This window comes from Dicentrarchus labrax, unplaced genomic scaffold (genome assembly GCF_905237075.1).
Source record: "Dicentrarchus labrax unplaced genomic scaffold, dlabrax2021, whole genome shotgun sequence".
NCBI classification, from domain to species: domain Eukaryota; kingdom Metazoa; phylum Chordata; class Actinopteri; family Moronidae; genus Dicentrarchus; species Dicentrarchus labrax.
This window is the reverse complement of record NW_026136722.1, coordinates 7,927,322-7,945,169: the sequence shown is the minus strand read 5'-3', so window position 1 is coordinate 7,945,169 and position 17,848 is coordinate 7,927,322. Positions and strand designations below refer to the sequence as shown.

At 46.7% G+C, this 17,848-nt stretch overlaps 2 protein-coding genes across 2 annotated transcripts in view; both read left to right on the top strand.

The window, feature by feature from the left end:
* cep112 (centrosomal protein 112) overlaps nucleotides 1-1,681 on the top strand; it is a 112,980-nt gene extending 111,299 nt beyond the window's left edge. The window contains exon 28 of the transcript XR_007882067.1: nucleotides 1,590-1,681. The gene's annotated coding sequence lies outside the window, so the exon portion shown is untranslated. The remainder of the gene's footprint in view (nucleotides 1-1,589) is intronic.
* Nucleotides 1,682-16,235, top strand: axin2 (axin 2 (conductin, axil)). Its single transcript, XM_051388855.1, has 10 exons — nucleotides 1,682-2,516; nucleotides 4,445-4,576; nucleotides 6,874-6,976; nucleotides 8,876-9,016; nucleotides 9,106-9,635; nucleotides 9,738-9,914; nucleotides 10,030-10,245; nucleotides 10,420-10,554; nucleotides 11,339-11,506; nucleotides 14,514-16,235. The coding sequence occupies exons 1-10, from the start codon at nucleotides 1,708-1,710 to the stop codon at nucleotides 14,638-14,640; spliced, it is 2,538 nt and encodes an 845-aa protein (XP_051244815.1). The 5' UTR covers nucleotides 1,682-1,707; the 3' UTR covers nucleotides 14,641-16,235.
* The last annotated feature ends 1,613 nt before the right edge of the window (nucleotides 16,236-17,848 follow it).

Genomic DNA, 17,848 nt, shown 5'->3' with positions numbered 1-17,848 from the left:
CCGGGACTGTATGTGGACGCGTCGCGGAGACCAGTGTTGTGGATTATACGCGCTTTTTTGTGTGTGTGTGTGTGTGGATAAAATAACAACAAGTGGAGTTTAATTTGAGGAGAGAACTCGTGGATCGATGGTAAGTTACAAGAGTGTGTGCCTCCTCAAACTGGCCCCCCCATTGGAGTTCCCTTTGATGTGCTGTTGACTCGCCTTTGAAGTAATGTTCTGGGGGAAACGAGCCGCTTTTCTTACGCGTAAAGACCGAAAAACGCGTCCGATCGTTTCTGTATCATTCACTTCATTTTCTTTTCGACATTTGTTAGATTTTTTTTTTTCTTTTTTTTTTTTCTTTTTTTTACATTTAAAGTTAAAGTAGAAAAATGAAGTAGTTTTTTTGTGGAATTTCCCCCCCTCCCAACACAAGAGATCTGAGACTTTGGTGTACTTGGGATTGGACGCTAAACAGGGGTTGTTTTTTTCGCCTTAAACGTTAACATTAAAGAAACTTTAACACACTCAAGGCTGTATGTGCCAGTTTATGTGTATTCTCATCAGAAGTAGCCTATGGTTATTGGTAGGGGGGGGGGCAGAGAAGAGACTGAGTTGTGCTGTGTCCGGAGCTGTTTTTCCTGCAATCTGTGACAAGTTTAACACTTGAGCTGTGCCAACCGTGTGTCAGTGATACAAAGTGACATCTGTAATGTTGCACATCTGTAACGTTGATGCTTTGTGGCGTGGAGGCGATCATCTGTGACAAACTGCTCATCACCCTCTGCGATAGTGGAACAACAGAGCAACACAGCTGGATGTTTTAATGGTTGGAGCATGTTAAAGCTCCAGAGTTAGTGCAGCAGCAGCAGCAGCAGCAGCCAGCACTAACTCCATTAACTATTTTGGTCACGTTTTTCGATCTCTCTTCGAGTTTGTCCCACATCAATGTCCTACAGGTACTCGCGGGGGGGGGGGCTCAATTTGACGTGATTTAGCCGCTTGTGATGAGATGTAGAGACGTAGAAAATGACTGCCCAGACATGAGAAAGTGGCACTGATGGCAGAGGGACATGTGCTTGCGTTCTGCAGCAGCAGTCAGTCAGTCAGGCTCTAACCGTACAACATCAGCCGTGATGGATCCGGAAGCGCCAAATAAAGCCGTGTCCGTGCGTAATGCGCCGGCATTCTGAGGGATTAATCACTTATTAATGGCGTTCGGGTCGTAGCCCCGTTTGACAGACGTGTAATAACTACTTCTGGGGGTTGCTGTCGAAAAAGGTGGGTGGTGTGTATTCAGCTCGGGCATCGCTCAGGTGGTTTTCAATCTCGACAGTGCATGTGCGAAATCACTTGTTCATTTGCGTCCTAACCCTGTAGGAGAAAGAAAAATCCCATTCCAGGTTGAGATCTGAAGAAGTGCTGTTTATGTAATGCTGCTGCAGCGTTTTATCCGGGTTTTTTTTTCTTCTTCTGTGAACTAGCCTGTCTTCTTCTGTAAAAGTCAGTGAGGGTCTGAAAAAGACTCTCTCTGCGTCTCTCTCTCTCTCCCCCCTTTGAAGTTGGGGCGGATCTGGTTTTGATTAGATCAATACTTTGTGTTTCAGAGAGAAGACGGGCAGCCAGAGAGAAGCTCCCCCGCTGACATAAGAGAGTGAGGAGATTACAGTAGAAGCTCAGAGGAGGCGAACAACACACAGGCTCTCTCCTGCTGCCTTCAGAGCCATGAGCCGGGCGCTTATGGACCATATCGCCAGTAGTTTCAGAGAAGATGCTCCTCGACCCCCAGTGCCGGGGGAGGAGGGCGAGGCGCCCTGCTACCCCGGCAAACTGGCGATGATGAAACCGCAGGAACCCCCGAAATCGGTGGTGTTCGGCTCTCCGGGCTCCTCGGCGAGGAGGAACGAGGATGGTCTCGGGGAGCCGGAGGGGAGTGCCTCCCCGGATTCACCGCTCTCCCGGTGGACAAAGTCTTTGCACTCTCTTCTCGGGGACCAGGACGGTGCTCTTCTTTTCAGGACATTCCTGGAGCGAGAGAAATGTGTCGACACTTTAGACTTCTGGTTCGCCTGCAATGGCTTCAGGCAGATGGACCTCAAGGATACCAAAACGCAGAGGGTCGCCAAAGCAATTTACAAGCGCTACATCGAGAACAACAGCATTGTCGCCAAGCAGCTCAAGCCCGCCACCAAAACCTTCATACGGGATAATATCAAGAAGCAACACATAGACTCTGCGATGTTCGACCAGGCGCAGACCGAGATCCAGGCGAACATGGAGGAGAACGCGTACCAGATGTTTCTGACCTCTGACATTTACCTCGAGTACGTGAGGACTGGGGGAGAGAACCCGAATCACGTCAACTCGAACGGGTTGGGCGACCTTAAAGTTGTATGTGGATACCTGCCCACGCTCAACGAGGAGGAGGAGTGGAGTTGTGATTTCAAAGCCAAAGCGCTGGTGGGACTGTCGGCGAAGGCGCAGAGGGCCACCGTGTCCATGCGGGCGGTGGAGGTGATGGAAGGGGGATACAGGTATGGATTTTTAAGAAAAAAAAAACTCTATTCAGCTTTTAGAACCAGAAGATGTGCATGAGTAGTAATCCACACTGTAGGGACCTGGTGACAGTCATCATGCGTAAAAAAAAAAAAAAAAAAAAGCAACACAAGTTTTTCTCCAAATCACTTGAGGGGGTTTCTTTTTTAAGTTTTGTAGATTAGAGAAGTCCCGTCCCTGTCTTTCACTCCCTGGCTCTCTGGCCCCCCTCTCACCAGCTCCAGCAGCTCCAGCAGCAGCCCTCTGCTGGCGCTCGCCTGGATTTCCGGGGCTTTGAAATAGTTCAGCAGAATGAGGGGATCGTCTTCCACGGGAAAAGTTCACAGAGCACGGCTGGCTCCGGCCCCAGCCAGCAAATAATAGATGATGACATTGCTATGCTATGCCTCCTCCTGTACCACGCTGTCCTCAAGCCTCTGGCACAGATACACATCTATAGCAGATCTATAGATGGCACTTTAGAATGTGCTGTAGTTTCTTTTGGGTGCTTATTATGGCCTTTCCACCTCTGCCTGTGCATTTTTGAGTAAATCAAACTGCATCCCAAACAAATATGAGGGTTTTTTTTTGAGGAGGTGCTGTATATAAAAATCTGTGCTAGTGGGACAATGAATTAAAAGTTTCACAAAGATCTTTTGCAGTGAGTATGACAGGCTTAGTGAAGTGACAGCCACCTGCTTTGGATTGACAGCGTGTGTGTGTGTGTGTGTGTGTGTGTGTGTGTGTGTGTGTGTGTGTGTGTGTGTGTTGGTAGTTAGTGGGTATAGTCCTCTTTTGACATGAGACCCCTCCCATTGTCACCCTACAGATTCAAAACATGTGGAACCCATTTCTCCCTTTTCCGCTTCCCTCTCCTCACCTCTTGTCATCTGACTTTCTTTCTTTTTTCTTTTTTTTTTAAACAAACCCTTGAAACGGCAGCAGCTACAGTACGGAATCAACATCTCCCCATCCCAACCCTCTTTTCTTGTTTGCGTCAATTCTCCTCTGATTCTCCACTTCGTCACCCCCCCACCCCCTCCCCTTGCCTTTCTCCACTTTTATCTTTTTTTTTTCCTTTTGAAATTTCAGGGATGGGGACTACGAGGCATGCTTTTGGAGCGAAAGTGAGGGGAAAGAGAGCGGAAAGGAAGGACAGAGAGAGAGAGAGAGAGGGGGGGGTGCACCTCATGAAAGAAAGGGAGGGAGGAGAAAGGATAAATGAGGGGGTGAGAGAGAGGCAGGGAGGGAAGAATGCAAGGCCAGCTGTGTTAAATACCTGACTCTTTGCAAACCCCTCTGAAGGTCAGCCTGGAGTTGGGGGCCTACAGCTTTAGTCCTGCTGGGTCTCTCCCTCCTCATGAAGACCCCCCCCCCTTTTTTTTTCCTCTCCCCTTTCTTTCCTTCTCTGACACACTATCATGCTTCCGCTCTGTACAGTTTTTTTTTTTTTTGTTTTTTTCCCTTTTACATTTGGTCACTCCCCCCTTTTCTCCTCCTTCTGTACGATGGCAAGAATGCATGCACAGCGGGAGATGAATGCAGAGGAAAGAGTGAGTGTGAATGAGAGAAACGGAAAGAGAGAAATTCTAGGCTATTTGAGAAGGCATGAGGAGAAAACCCACATCTTTCCCAGTGCACATGAACATGGATTTGAGGGGAGGAGGTTGCCAGGCCCCAGAGTAGCCCATCCCATTCATTCATTCATTGCAGGGTTTAGTTGTTGTTGGTGGTAGTAAACATTCACACACTTGCTCATTCAGTCACTAAAACCTCAGAGGATACAAACTGTCTTCATCTCAGATCTCCAACAGGAGTCGAATACGCTCTGATTTGTCACAAAGTAGAAATGTCACCCACCTGTTGGATACTGTTTCATAGCCTTGCATTAGTATTAATCTGATTTCCGTTGTTGTAACCTCCCCAGATCGTACAAGAGGGGAGACTCGCTCAACCCCTGCCATGTGGGCTCTTTTGCCCCCGCCAGCAGCACCAATGACAGCGAGGTGTCCAGTGACGCCTTGACCGACGATGCCATGTCCGTGACTGACAGCAGCGTGTAAGTGAATATTAACCAAACATGCGAGCGTGTGTGTGAGTGTGTGAGAGAGAAAATGTCAGCACATGAAGGTGTTTCAGGAATGTGAAATGAGGTGCTGTGGAAATCAAACCAAAAAAAAGAGAAGATTAAGTGACACCCTCCTTCAGCTGGCTGTTGGGAGTTGTAGCCAAGCTGGGAGAATGGTTTGCTGTAGTGGAAAATCTGGTGAATTGTGGTCCCCTTGAAAACACTTACAGATTAACTGGAGCAGTCAGGCTGTGACAAGCCCCATCCTTTTATTCTACAACAACTACTTTTGTTTTTAATGTTATACTGTAAATGCAGAGCCACTTTTTGAGGAGTTGACACATGGGAATGAGTGTGGAGGCTTTACATTTCAGTTGACGTGGACACTGTTGGAAGATAGTTTCACGAAGCAGTGTAGGGTTTCAGCTAAATGGTCAGTGTGAGTAAGAAATCATTTGCTTATTACTTTTTACAAATGGCTCATGAATGATTAACCTATACAGTGTTGGCAAATTGTGAAATAGCTAAATGCTAAATGACTGGTCAATTATATGCTGATTAAATGCCCATGGATTGACTAATCAAGGATCTGGCTCATCATGTCGGCACAAAAATGTTATGTCTCTGTCCACATGTGGTTTGCGCTTATCTGTGTACGTGCCCAGGGCCTCGTTCTGCTAAAGGATTACTTGGCGTAATCACGTGTCTCTCAAGTGACATGGTACTATGAAGTCATTGCATGGTGCACAGCTCAAGGCCAGAAGCGCTCAGGTCAGCTGGTTTTTGGAGAGAAAGCGGCGATATCTTGGTACAAGATTTTCTTTACCTCATCTCACATGGGACACGTCAAACCCCTATGTGAATGATGTCAGTGAAGCAGCGAGATTTACCATGACCAAGCGACAGATACTTACAGACTGACACCGATGTTCAGTAAAAACCAATGGGCTACACATAAATATGACAGCTATAAAGAGGGTTTTTTTTTTTTTTTTTTTTTGCAACAGGGAGTCCTCTAGTCTGGCATATCTCTTGACAGCCCTGCTTCAAAGAGACCGGAGCCCATATAGTCCTATCCTATTCTGCTGTACTTTGCCCAGTGCAGTGACAAAGCCCTGGACACAGGGACACCACCCTCCCACCCCCACTTCAATTCCTGCCCCGCTCTGGCCTTGATCAGAATATCTGCTTCTCTTTAGGTCAGTTGAAAGGACCCATAAACATTTGAATCTCATTTACAGATAAAGAAAAGAATAGAAAAGGGAAAAAGCTACGGGGGGAGGAGGCGGTTGGGTGGGAAGAGAAAGAGAGCAGTGGTGGGGGGGGGGGATTTTTGCTTATATCTTATTTATGGATTTGCTTGGACGCTGGGGAATGCAGCTGCGCAGACTTCAAACATTACCTTATCTTACAAACCAGCCTTTTGATGTGCGGAGATCAGAGGCTGGCTGCGGCAGCGCTTGCCAAATGAAGATTGGGAGGAGGGGAGTGGGGTGGGGGGTGGGGGGGTTGCTTATGCGCATGACTGTGGCATTTCAAAGCAAAAGTGGAAAAGTGCTCCTCAGTTAGGCTAGGTCACCAGGAAACTGCTGTTTAGCATGGAGAAAAGACACTGTTTTACGCTGTCAAGTGCTTCGGTTTGAAGCCTGAGCTTTTACTGTTTGTTGTTTGATTTCATTTTTTAAGCCAGTCAGCCATTCAGTCCCTCAGATAGATTTAACCAGGTTACCTACACCCTTGGGTCCTGTCCTGCAGTAACTCTTTGAATAAGTATAATGAGTAGCTAATGCTAACAGTGTCCTCAGCTCAACATTAAAGTCAGTAGGGGAATGCTAATGCTGACACTACTTCTGGCTAGTAGAGCAGAGTACACTGTGACTGCAGAGTATGTTTGTGTAGGAGTGTGTGTGCGTGTGTGTGTGTGCAGTGCTGAAAGGAAATGGACAGCAGGGTTCCCAGTGCCGCACTGGAGCCGGAGCTGAAATTGAGTGTCATTTCTGGGGCAAACAAAACCTCAGTCATAGCCATGTAACCGGGTCTGCTCCGACTCATAAACAAGACCATAAATGCTGGCATGATTTACCTCTGAGTGTCTTATTGTTCTCAAACTAAGTCTAAAAGATGAAAAACAAAATGGATGGGATAATGAATAAATTAGATTTATTCTTGCCTGAACTGCGTTTGGTCTACCCGGTTGGCTAACAAGCTCCTTCCTGAATGGCTGTTTGGTCTTAAATGATTTATCTAATTGGGTAGTTGACCTTTGTGATCTCTCTGTGCACCCCCAGAGATGGCATCCCTCCGTATAAACTGGGCTCCAAGAAACATCTACAGAGAGAGATGCAGCGTAACATGAGGATGAACAGCCAAGTCTCTCTGCCTGCTTTCCCTGTAAGTACACAATCACATACACACACACACACACACACACACACACACACACACATAACTACACGTACACATGCTCAGAAGTCTTTTTGAACCTGGGTCCCACAGTGTAATTTCCATACCACCCTCTGTTCCGGGTCTCTCTTGGTTCTATGAATAGTACCGCACAAACTGTATTCGGCATTTTCAATTCAACAACACCAGCAAAGATCTGAAGAGTAACGTCAAAGATCCAGCCTCCCACTCACACACATGCACACACACACACACTCACATAAGCGCACGTACAAACACGAGCCCCCTTGCTACCTTTGGTGTCACCTACACCCCCATTAGGGTTCCTTGAAGTCTGCGGGAGACGGGGAGGTCTCTAAGCTGTTTATCGCCGCAGCGCCCGGAACACACCAGGGTTTTTCTTCCCTACCGATGCTGTAAATATGGAGAATAGGGAGAGATGAGGAAGATCTCTGCCGCTTTATCCCGAGGGCTCTGAAATCAGCCCGGTTCCCAACAAAAAAACACAAAGATACTCAGACACATTCACACACGCACATGCACGCACACGCAGCGCTTTGATCCGAGGATGAATGGAGCAAACGCACAGGGAAGTGACAACTTCCAACAGAGCTGGCCCCCTTTTTTTCCACAGCATCCCCCCCCACCACCCCCACCCCCTACATATGCACACACATACACCCAGCCTGCCCCCCCCCTCAAATGTGAGGGATCTTAGGGAAGAGTTTCAGTGTGTCATGTGAGCTCTCAGTGGGTCAGAGGGGAGCTGGTAGCTTAAGGCTTTAGAGAGGCTAACTTCAGGTTGAGAGAAGAACAGGAAAGGAGGTCCGAAACGGAGGGCAGGGGAGGAACATCTTGCAGAAGTAGTAGTAACAGAAGCAGCTTAATAAAATAAACTCAACGTGACCCCCTTTTTTTCCAACCTTATGAGGAAAGTGTTTCTTATATAAGGATCCACAGATTGTTTCTCGCCACTCTTCTCTCACTGTTCTCCTTTTGCTTTATTTTTTTCTTTTATTCTTGTTTTTGTTTCCCGTCTGATTCTTGGCAATGGCTGCCATTCCCATGGTGCACCAGCCCTAGGCTCCATCAGACAGCGGCTCTTTTTCTCACTCTTTTCTCCCCTTCATCCCTACTACAAAGGGATGGGAGAAATGGAAAAAAAGAAGAAGAAAAATCAAGAAAGCCCCCGTGCAAAAATGCAAATAATTTAAGATGTGTGTGCACGCACACACATTTTCCTACTGTCACCATACTGTACCTCAAAGATGCCCAGTGTGTGACAAGGGGGGAATAAATTACCTCAACCTGTCTGATCTCCCATCCTTTTTTGTCACCTTTATCTCTTTCCTCCAATCCTTCTCTCTCTTCATTTTCTCTTTCTCTGCCCTCCTGTGAGCACACATCTCTGCATCTCAACTTCTCCCATTTTTTTTAATCCCTCATCCTTCCCTCCCTGGAGTTCTCTTCCACCCCCTGTCGATATGTGGCTTTTATTCCAAGATGTAAAGCCACTGCTTCCCATCTATCTATCCCTCCATCCCTCCCTCCACCACCCTATTCTCCCCCCACTGAGTGTTTGATATTTGACGAGGAAGCCTTTGAAGTGAGCTGACTTTAAAGAGGCCTGCTGATGATGACAGAGGGAACCAGCCGAGGCCTAGCCCAGCGTGACCATACACCAGGCCTGCCACCCCTTGAAACATCCCTGTAGCCCTGGGTGCCCATGAGAGTGCCCTGATCAGTACCACCAATGGTGGAGAACAATGCACAAATGTAGACAGATGAGAGGAGAGGAGTATGGATGTCTTTGTAGGAGTCGGGGAGGGTAGGGGCCCGGGCCGTGGAGGGATGACAGCGGCTAATGTATCTCCTTTTTCCCCAAAGCGCACTCGTTGTCCTCCCAAGGAGATGGTCCCAATGGAGCCGGCAGACTTTGCAGCCCAGCTCATCTCCCGCCTGGAGAGCCTGAAGAGAAAGCAGGACACCATCAACTCTCTGGAGGAGAGGCTGCAGCAGATTCAGGAGGTTTGTGTGCGACAGTTTTCTTTACCAGAAGAGTGAATTGTAAGGTTTTCTGTTATTCCTCAGTTGATGACTTTGTATGTTTTTACCAGGAGGAGGAAAGAGAAGACACAGAGATCATGGCAAGTGCCCCCCAGCTCTCTCCCCACCCCATGACGCTCCCTGGCTCCACTGACGAGGACCCCCAGGCGATCCTGGATGATCACCTTTCCCGTGTCCTTAAGACCCCCGGCTGCCAGTCCCCCGCTGTCATCCGCCACTCACCTCGCTCCAGCTCTCCAGAGCACAAGCCCTTCACACGGGTAGGCTTTGGAATCAAGGCCCTGGTACGGACGGGTCCCCCCAGTTCCTCTGTCTCCAGTCCTGACCAAGGGGCCATCACTCTGGCCTTGGGCCCCAGCAGGACCCTCGTAAGCAGGCAGAGCACAAAACACATCCACCACCACTACATCCACCATCACGCCAGTCCCAAGACCAAGGAGCAGATTGAAAGGGAGGCGGCCCTCAGGGTGCACGGCCTGTGCTCCAGCAGTGGCGAGTGCCAGCCCTGCCAGCCTTACCAGCGCAGCCGCAGCCTGGGCAGAGAGATGTGTGGGGCCATCTCAGCAGACAGCAGCGTGGGGTCAGTTCCAAGCTTGGAATGCATGTCCCGTTTATTTCCTGCTTCCTTGTGTTGATTACATAAAAATAAACTATACTAATTCACCCACTCTCTTCCTCGCAGGCGTTCCAGCTCTCTGTCCAGGCGTGTGTGTCTTTCAGGGGCTGAGGAAGGAGTAGCAGAGAAGTGTATGGAGGACTGTGGGCCCTTACAGCTGCCCAGTGACACGACAGACCCCACCCAGAATGTGTTGCAGTGGATCCTGGAAAGTAAACGGCAAGGCAGGCACAAGTCTCACAGGTGAGCAGGAGTGCCCACACAAGTTTTAAAGTTTTATTTTAGTCTACAATATTATATTTTACACCCCACCATTGCATGTTGTTAATGCATGTAGTCTTTTTTTTCTTGCTTGCAGTAACCAGAGCACCAAGAAATCCTTTGGAGGCTCCTCTGCCCAGACGCACACGTGGGGTGGTGGTGGAAGCTGTGGCCACCTACGTAGCCACCAGCCAGCCCAGCCATTCATCCAAGACCCAGCCATGCCTCCCCTGCCCCCTCCCAACACTTTGGCCCAGCTGGAGGAGGCCTGCCGCAGACTGGAGGAGGTCTCCACCAAGACCACCAAGCAAAGGTACACAGAAACTAGAGAGTAGTTGTTGAATGTTGCTCTTTGCTTTGTACTGCTTCCTTGCTTGCTTATTTCTAGCTATCAAAGATTTGAAGTATATTGATGTCTCTGCATTTTCACCAAAGAAAATATCAATGTGAGTCTTGGTAATAAAGTTTCTGTCGTATCTCTTCCCAGGCATTCAACGTCCATTCTCCAGCAAGAGAAGAGCCACCTAGTGCCTGTCCAGGGTGAGGGCTCCGTCCCTCCGTCTCTAGCCAATCCCAGCCCTGCTGGCCTTCTCACAACCAGCCCCGGTCTCCAGTCAGAAGAGTACGATGCCTCTAGTGTCCCGCCCTCCCTCTCCTCTCCTCCTCTCTGCTCCTCTTCCTCCTCCTCCTCTCAGCCATAGCCTCCACCTTGCAGTGTACTTCTACCTTTTTAACTCTTCTTACCTGACACCTGCACTGCTCACTGCACATGTAGGGAAGACCGACGAGTAGTCATGTGCGAAAACCTACTCGAATCACACACATGTGCACACACCCACATACAGTCATTCAAAAGGGAAGGTGACCCCCTTTGCAAGGCTTATTTTAAGCTTTGCACACAGATGCCTGGCTCTGCCTCTGTTTGCATGAATCTTGTGTATTTGTGCTGTGCGTGGGGAGTGTGTAGTCACTGCACCACCTGACTGAGACATCCCTTTCATATATATGTATCATTTTTATTGGCTGTCCTTCAGTGAGCTGGCAGTCGGCTGGGGCGAGCGGAGCTTAGCAAAGAGAGAGCTCCTCTGAAGTGGGCCTACAAAGCCTTGGACATAGCTGAAGGGGAATTGATAATACTCTGCCCCTTCTCCGTGCACACACAACACACAAGTACACACTTACTGATGGCACTGGGTCACTCGATCACTCACTAGTGTTAGTCTTCAGTCAGGGTGCTGTTACTGCATCTCTAGTCTGCACACTCTTGCTGAATTTAGCAGATTGTTGGTCAGAATCCCTTTTTAGAAGCTTTGCTCTGTTTCTGATTTTCTCTTTTGATCATTATCTTAAGTACCGCAAGGGTGTCCGCTCCTTCTAACACACCCTTTCTCTTTGTCTGCTTTCAGGATGAAGGAGTGTAAAAAGGGTGTAGGAAGCAACGGGGTGTGCAGTGGCGAGACAGTGGTCACGTATTTCTTCTGCGGTGAGGAGATCCCCTACCGGAGGACCATGAAGAGCCACAGTCTCACCCTGGGCCACTTCAAGGAGCAGCTCCGCAAGAAGGGCAACTACAGGTGTGTGTGTGTGTGTGTGTGTGTGTGTGTGTGTGTGTGTGTGTGTGTGTGTAACTGGAATACACAGAGTCAGTTAAGCTGTGAATGAATTCGGTGATGTAATGGGACCTTGTGCCATCGGTGTGATATTGTTATTGCCAGCAATAAAACGCTATCAGTTCATCGGCCTTGATGTTCGAGAGCAAAAGATGAATTAGTTGGGCGTTTTTTGTCAAGGTCAGTACAAAGCCCCCCCTTTGCCGCCAGTGTACAGTTCGCAGTCTGAAAATGAATCTTTAAAAAAATGTAAGTGTATTATAAAGCAAATGTCTTTTAAAGTGGCAATCACATGGGCAGGACGCTGAGGACTGGAAGTGGAGTCATTTCCAGTATCTCCAGTGACATGGGAGCTGTGTGACTGATTTACAACGCCTGATCATGTGTTTTATCTCGGCATAACCTGGAGACATTCAAGGTGCCGAGAGCAATCTAAAATTTGACGGGGCCAGACTAAAGGAAACCGCTAACTGACGCCAGAGAATCTATCGTTAGCTAGCTGAGCGGCTACAAGCTACACCGTCTAGTGATAATTTATTTCTTTGAACTGTCTCCGCATTTATTAGCGCTTCATCCATGTGGAGCACTGTTATCAGTGTTTGTTTCTGTGTGTGTGTGTGTGTGTGTGTGTGTGTGTGTGTGTGTGTGCAGTCAGATTTAGGCCTCTGTGGTGTTTTGTGTGTGTGTATGTTGAGGGGGGGTGCGATGAAAAGGAAAGGACAAGAGTGAGGGAGGGTGGGTGGTGCGGGGGTTAGTGGAAGAGTTTGAACTGCAGCGATTTGGGTCCCATCTGGTATTGATTTCCATGCTAAGGCACACTTAATACACATGGCTTTGAAGCCCCGGCCCCTTTCATTTCAACCAACAAAGACTCACACAAATGGCCAGCGTGCAAATTCTTCACTGATGCTATCAGGGGCTCTCTTTTTTTTCCTGCCCTGCTGTGTGTGTGTGTCTGTGTGTCTGTGTACACATGTGTGCACGCACGAATGTGTTTGCGTTGAACGTGCACAGTGTTTACACATGTTGTAATCATTTTATGGATATTTTTGAAAGGCAGATTGTTAAATGCCAGATTCGCTTGTTTGCTGTACTTCAGGGCCCCGACTGAGGCCGCACAGCTTCGGTGTGTGTTTGCAGAGAGAGATTTTACTGTGATTGGTCCTTTCCAGTGGGCATTAAAGGAAAAGATTAAACATTTATTGTTTAGGCTGCCATGGTCTCCAGGATAAGCATGGGTTGAGTCTTGTGTTAATAATTACAGGTATCTAACTATTTCTGGAGAATAAAGCGAAAGAACTGATAGTAACTTCTTCCTGTCCAGATGTGTGCAGCGTTTTTGGATCAACAAATGTGACAAGCACTTAGCTCCAAGTCCTCCACATCTGTCCGTTTGCCCCCCCCCTTCTTTTCTCTCTGGCTCGCTGTCTCAGTTCCTGTGTCATACCATCCACATTTTTTGGACCGAGAGCTGCACGGCGCTTTAATAGCAGCCAGAGAATGTGTGGAGTTGGGTCATTTCAACATGGCAGCGGTTCAACAAAGAACAGTACTGCTGGGCCCTGCCAGACGATATTGGTGCCAGATGTCAGTGCAAACGGAGAGAGAAGGGGGGGAAACAGATCTAGCCACATAAAACATGTTCCAGTGGAAATTCAGGCTCTTTCTGTCTCTGTCTGTCTCTCTCAGCAAAAAAGATCATGGTTCTTTGAAGATTTTTTTTTTTTTTAACAGTAGGACGGCTCGACTTTTTCTTCTTCTTCCTCCTCCAGATAGGATGCAATTATTACATGTCTTTTGCTCTTTCATGTCTTCGTATTTGCCTACTGCCTCTTATTTACTCACAGGAGAGACCTCCTGTACTCCGTTTAGTTGAAGCCTTCCTGTATTTCAAATGGAGCTGCTTTTTATTAGTGACCACCCTCATGCTGATTGGTGCACGTGTACCCAGGCACCTTTGCAGGGATCTTTTTTTTTTTTTTGCAAAGACTATAGCTCTCTTTTTATAAGTATTGCATGTTCGACTTTGTCAGCCTCCCATCTCATTAAAAACAAAATGCTCACAAACATACCCACATTCCAGTCACCCCACACATGGAGCAAACCGAGGCATTTTTCCATTACATAGTTAATGAGTGTATTCTGAGCCCCCCCCCCCCAACAAACCAACCAAGCCACCCCTGCTGGTTTCTCTTCCTCTAAAATTGGGGGGGTTGCATCATTAATGGCCCAGTGAAGTTATGGCTGACGAGAAGCCCCTCCTTGGGTTTTTATTTTTATGTCAGCGCGCGCACACGCCGAAAGTTGTCTTCCTATAGCGCTCAGCAAGAGCTCATGCTATCACTGGGGATAAGGAAGGACACGGTGTACTTACTTTTCTCTCCTCAACCACTTTGTCTCTGTTCTTTCCTTTGTCCCTGTAATAATGAAACGGGGATGAGGAGCGCGCGTGTGTGTCTTCTAACGTGTGCGCGAGCGGGTGTGTAGGAGTCGGGGGGGGTGTAATGACAGGCAGACTTGCAGGCACCCAAAATTTCAGCCTTTGTCAAAGGACCCCTTCATTTGCACTCTGGCCTAATTGGCCCCTGTTAGCCAGGGCAAAACTCAACAACAACATGATGGAGAAAAAGGAAAGGGAGAAGTAAAAGAGAGAAGGGACGGAGGGAGGGGAGGAAGAGAGCGAGCCTCTTATTTTAGACCCAAGACGTTTTAGCAGCAGGTTCCACCCCACCCTGAGAAGCCAGAGTCTGTAGGCTCAGCAGGCTTGGTTGATTGTGTACTGAGTGGCCTTTCATGGATGGTGGAAATGAGGCTTGATGTTTTAAAAAGGGTTGAACAAAGGGGGTGGCAACAAGCTGTTTGACTTTTATGGTCGCGTATAAGCCTTTGGTGTATCTTGAAACACGCTTGTTGTGTTGAAAAATACTTTTTTTTTGTTTTGGGTGTTAACTCTGTGGTCTCTCTGTTGCAGGTACTACTTCAAAAAGGCCAGCGATGAGTTTGAGTGCGGCGCGGTGTTTGAGGAGGTGTCAGACGACAGCTCCTTGCTGCCCACCTATGAGGGCAAGATCCTGGGCAAGGTGGAGAGGATGGAGTGAGAATTCCCCCCCCCGCGCTGTGGATTACTCTCCTACGGACCCTTCACACCTTTTTAATGGATGTACTCCTTCATACGCTCACAAACAAACACAGAAAATATGTGTCTTTTAAGCTAAGACTGTAGGACTGGAGATGTTGTTGAAGAAGAAGAAGAAGGTTTGGGCAGATGGGACCGGATGAAAGAAGGACAAAGGAAGGAGGACAAGTTATCGCTATTACCGGACTATCACGTGAACAGCTCGCCTTGAAGTGAAGAAAATAAAAGATTGTGTGTTGCTGGACTGAAACAGTTTTCCAGAAGAGAATACAATAGAGACTCTAGGTGAAATGACCACTCCTCGAAGAAGCGGGGGCAGCGGGTTTAAATCTGAGACTGACGAGCCTACCTGACCCTGTCTATGCTAGCGTCTGCCCACAGGCACTTGCTAGCACACCGCTAATATGTATATGCAGATATACATGTACATTGCATTGTAATGTGATGCTCGTATTGCTGTGTAAAGATTTCTATAGCTATTTATTGGAAATATCCCTGCCCCAACCCTATTATTCCTCCATGGACAAGCTGCTTGGAGTTGGAGAAACTTCTCCAATTTTTCCACATCCGTGTTTTTTGGTTTTTTTTCCCTCTCCGTCTGAGCATCAGTTCTCAAGCAAAGGAAATGGGTTTTATTCATTTTCTGCCCCTCATATTGAACTGTAAACTTCAAAAATACCTCTTCAAAAACTCCACTCCTGTTCCTGGAGATTTAGTGGGACATCTCTGATCTCTTGGCTGGAGAGCTTACTGCTGAAGCTTTGAGAATGGCTCTCTATCACTTAAAAAGTTTGATAATATATTTACTACTGCAGTGCTATTTGTGGCTGTGTCCCCATGTGCTCTGAAGGGCCCTGAGTGTACTATGAAAAAGGAGCAAAAATGCTATTAATGTTTTAATTCCCTACTCTGGGACTCTGCCCAGCTAGCCTTGATTCTGTCGCGTCTTAGTGCCTTTGTTTCAGTGGCGCAGGCATCGCACAAAAAGCCTACGTATTTACTAAGAGGAAACTGCCCTGAACAGGTCTTTGAGTCCCCAAAATGTGTTTACACCCATATTAATATTTACCAACAAAAAGCTCTATAATGTGCTCCCCAACGTGCTTACCTATGTGATTGTGTGAGTGAGTTGCTTTTTTGAGTAGGGTTACTCTGTGTGTATTTGAAGCCTGCACTATGAGCTGCAGTTGTTGATGATGATGATGATGATGATGATGATGATGATGGTGATATACACTATGTCCATAGTGTTGTAATTGAGTACAGTACCTGTGCCTACATGGATTCTTGCCGTGTTTTACCCAATTTTCAGGGTCCTATTACTCCCTTGGTTTTTACAAGGGGCCTTATGTTGAAAAGATATTTTTATGCCTTTTAGTATCCGTTTCATCATGTTTATGTTTCATAATATTTTTCATGGCTTCCTTGGCTCCACTTGTAAACTGTAAATTATGCGTTCTATAGAGCTCAGTTGAAAAGATGCCTCGGTACTTTAATTATTGTAATTATGAAGAGATGTAGCCTTTATTAAAATGTTCTATTTTTCAAATTAGCAAATGGCTTCCTATGGTTTTGTGTGTGTCTCTGTCTGTGTGTGTCTTGTGATTGGGTCTTCTATGGATTTTCCTACCTCCTAATTGGTATATTGGTGTGTGTGTGTGTGTTTAGAACAGACTTCACAACACACACACACTCCCCGCTGTGAAGAGTGCAACTCGTTGGATCCAGTGAGAAATCTCCGCCAGATTTGCATCCATTATCAGCTCTTAATTTACTCCCTGTTGGAAATTAAAAGATGCAGCATTAATTTGGCCACCAGAGCCTCTGTGTGTTCGAGTGTAAGGAAGAGAGGGAGAGTATGTAAGTGTGTGTGTGTGTGTGTGTGTGCTCATTTTCACATTTCACACAGATATTTACATGGTTAACCGTTTGGCCTCCTGTGGCACTTCATGAACTGTGTGTGAGTGTAATGTGGTCTTATGCTCAGACTCAATTAGAGTCCCATTGAATAGATGACGAAAACAACTGCTGCATGAGTGTAAGTTACAGGTTTTAGGTATTAGGAAGGCGTCTTTTAATGGCTGGTAAGGGCAATGGTAGGAGAGAAAAAAAACCTGCATACATGTTCAAAAGTGCAACTGTTTTAAGGTATAAAGTGAGTTGTAGGTGTAATAAAAAGCTGCGAGTCATGTGAGTTATTGATCATTCGTAGTCTGGGTAAAACATTACATTTTTGTTATCAACAAATCCCACAAAGAGACTAACATTTCTTCCTACTGTAGATGTATGTAGTTTTTTTTAAAAGGCTCATTAATTTCCTATAACAGCTGGCCCCTGTGGTTATTATTTGTTGGGGACTATTTTCAGCTGTGGATTATTACACATTTGGTGCTAGTGAGTAGCAACGGTGTGGCTCATTCGTGTTTTGTAAGTTAATGGCACAGAGGAATGATGTGTACCAGGCTTTGGTTACACAGACAATACTTGTTAAAGGGATCAGTTCCTTTTTAGTTTTGGTCTTTTTATTGGATTTGTTAAAAATATGAAGAAAAAAAGAAGTATAATATTGCCATCATCATACTTTAACAGCAAACACACATCGTAAAACGAATCCAACCCAGCTTTTGTTAAGCTTTTCTCCTGCGGTATCAGCTGAGACCCCACATGTATAAGATGTAAAGAAAGCTGTGATCTTACATACACTAGGCTACCTTACATGACGCCTTATTTAATTTAAATATGTAATAGCTTATAGCTTAACACACACGCACGCTGATATCTACACACACATTTTGCCACACCACGTTCCTCTGCCACCCTCGCTCCTTTTAAGTTTCATTGGCTAAGAGTGTTGCTTATGCTCCCTTTCATATTGAAAGGGCATCATGATATTGTTAAAATACCATTTTCAGCCCTTTCATCAGGAAAGGTCAGTGCATACACTTGAAGGCCATCCTTTGGACTCTTTAGAACTAAGAGGCTCTCACTCAGCGGCGCTCCACTGTCAGAAGACCTTGTGAACCCATCTTTGTATAGAGGGCTATTTTAGATGGGGTCAGCTTTTTGAAGAGCGCTCTGGGTTACGTAGGCTCTAGACTGCTATTCAAACATGCAGGTGCTTTTTGGGTGGGTATTAAGATTTCTGGGCTTTTTAGTGTTGATAAAAAGTA

Excerpts from the sequence above, each read along its gene's own strand:
- axin2 (XM_051388855.1), top strand. The coding sequence starts at position 1,708 with ATGAGCCGGGCGCTTATGGACCATATCGCCAGTAGTTTCAGAGAAGAT. Across the intron at positions 4,577-6,873 it reads TCCGTGACTGACAGCAGCGT|AGATGGCATCCCTCCGTATA; the intron begins GTAAGTGAATAT and ends GTGCACCCCCAG. Across the intron at positions 9,636-9,737 it reads TCAGCAGACAGCAGCGTGGG|GCGTTCCAGCTCTCTGTCCA; the intron begins GTCAGTTCCAAG and ends TCTTCCTCGCAG.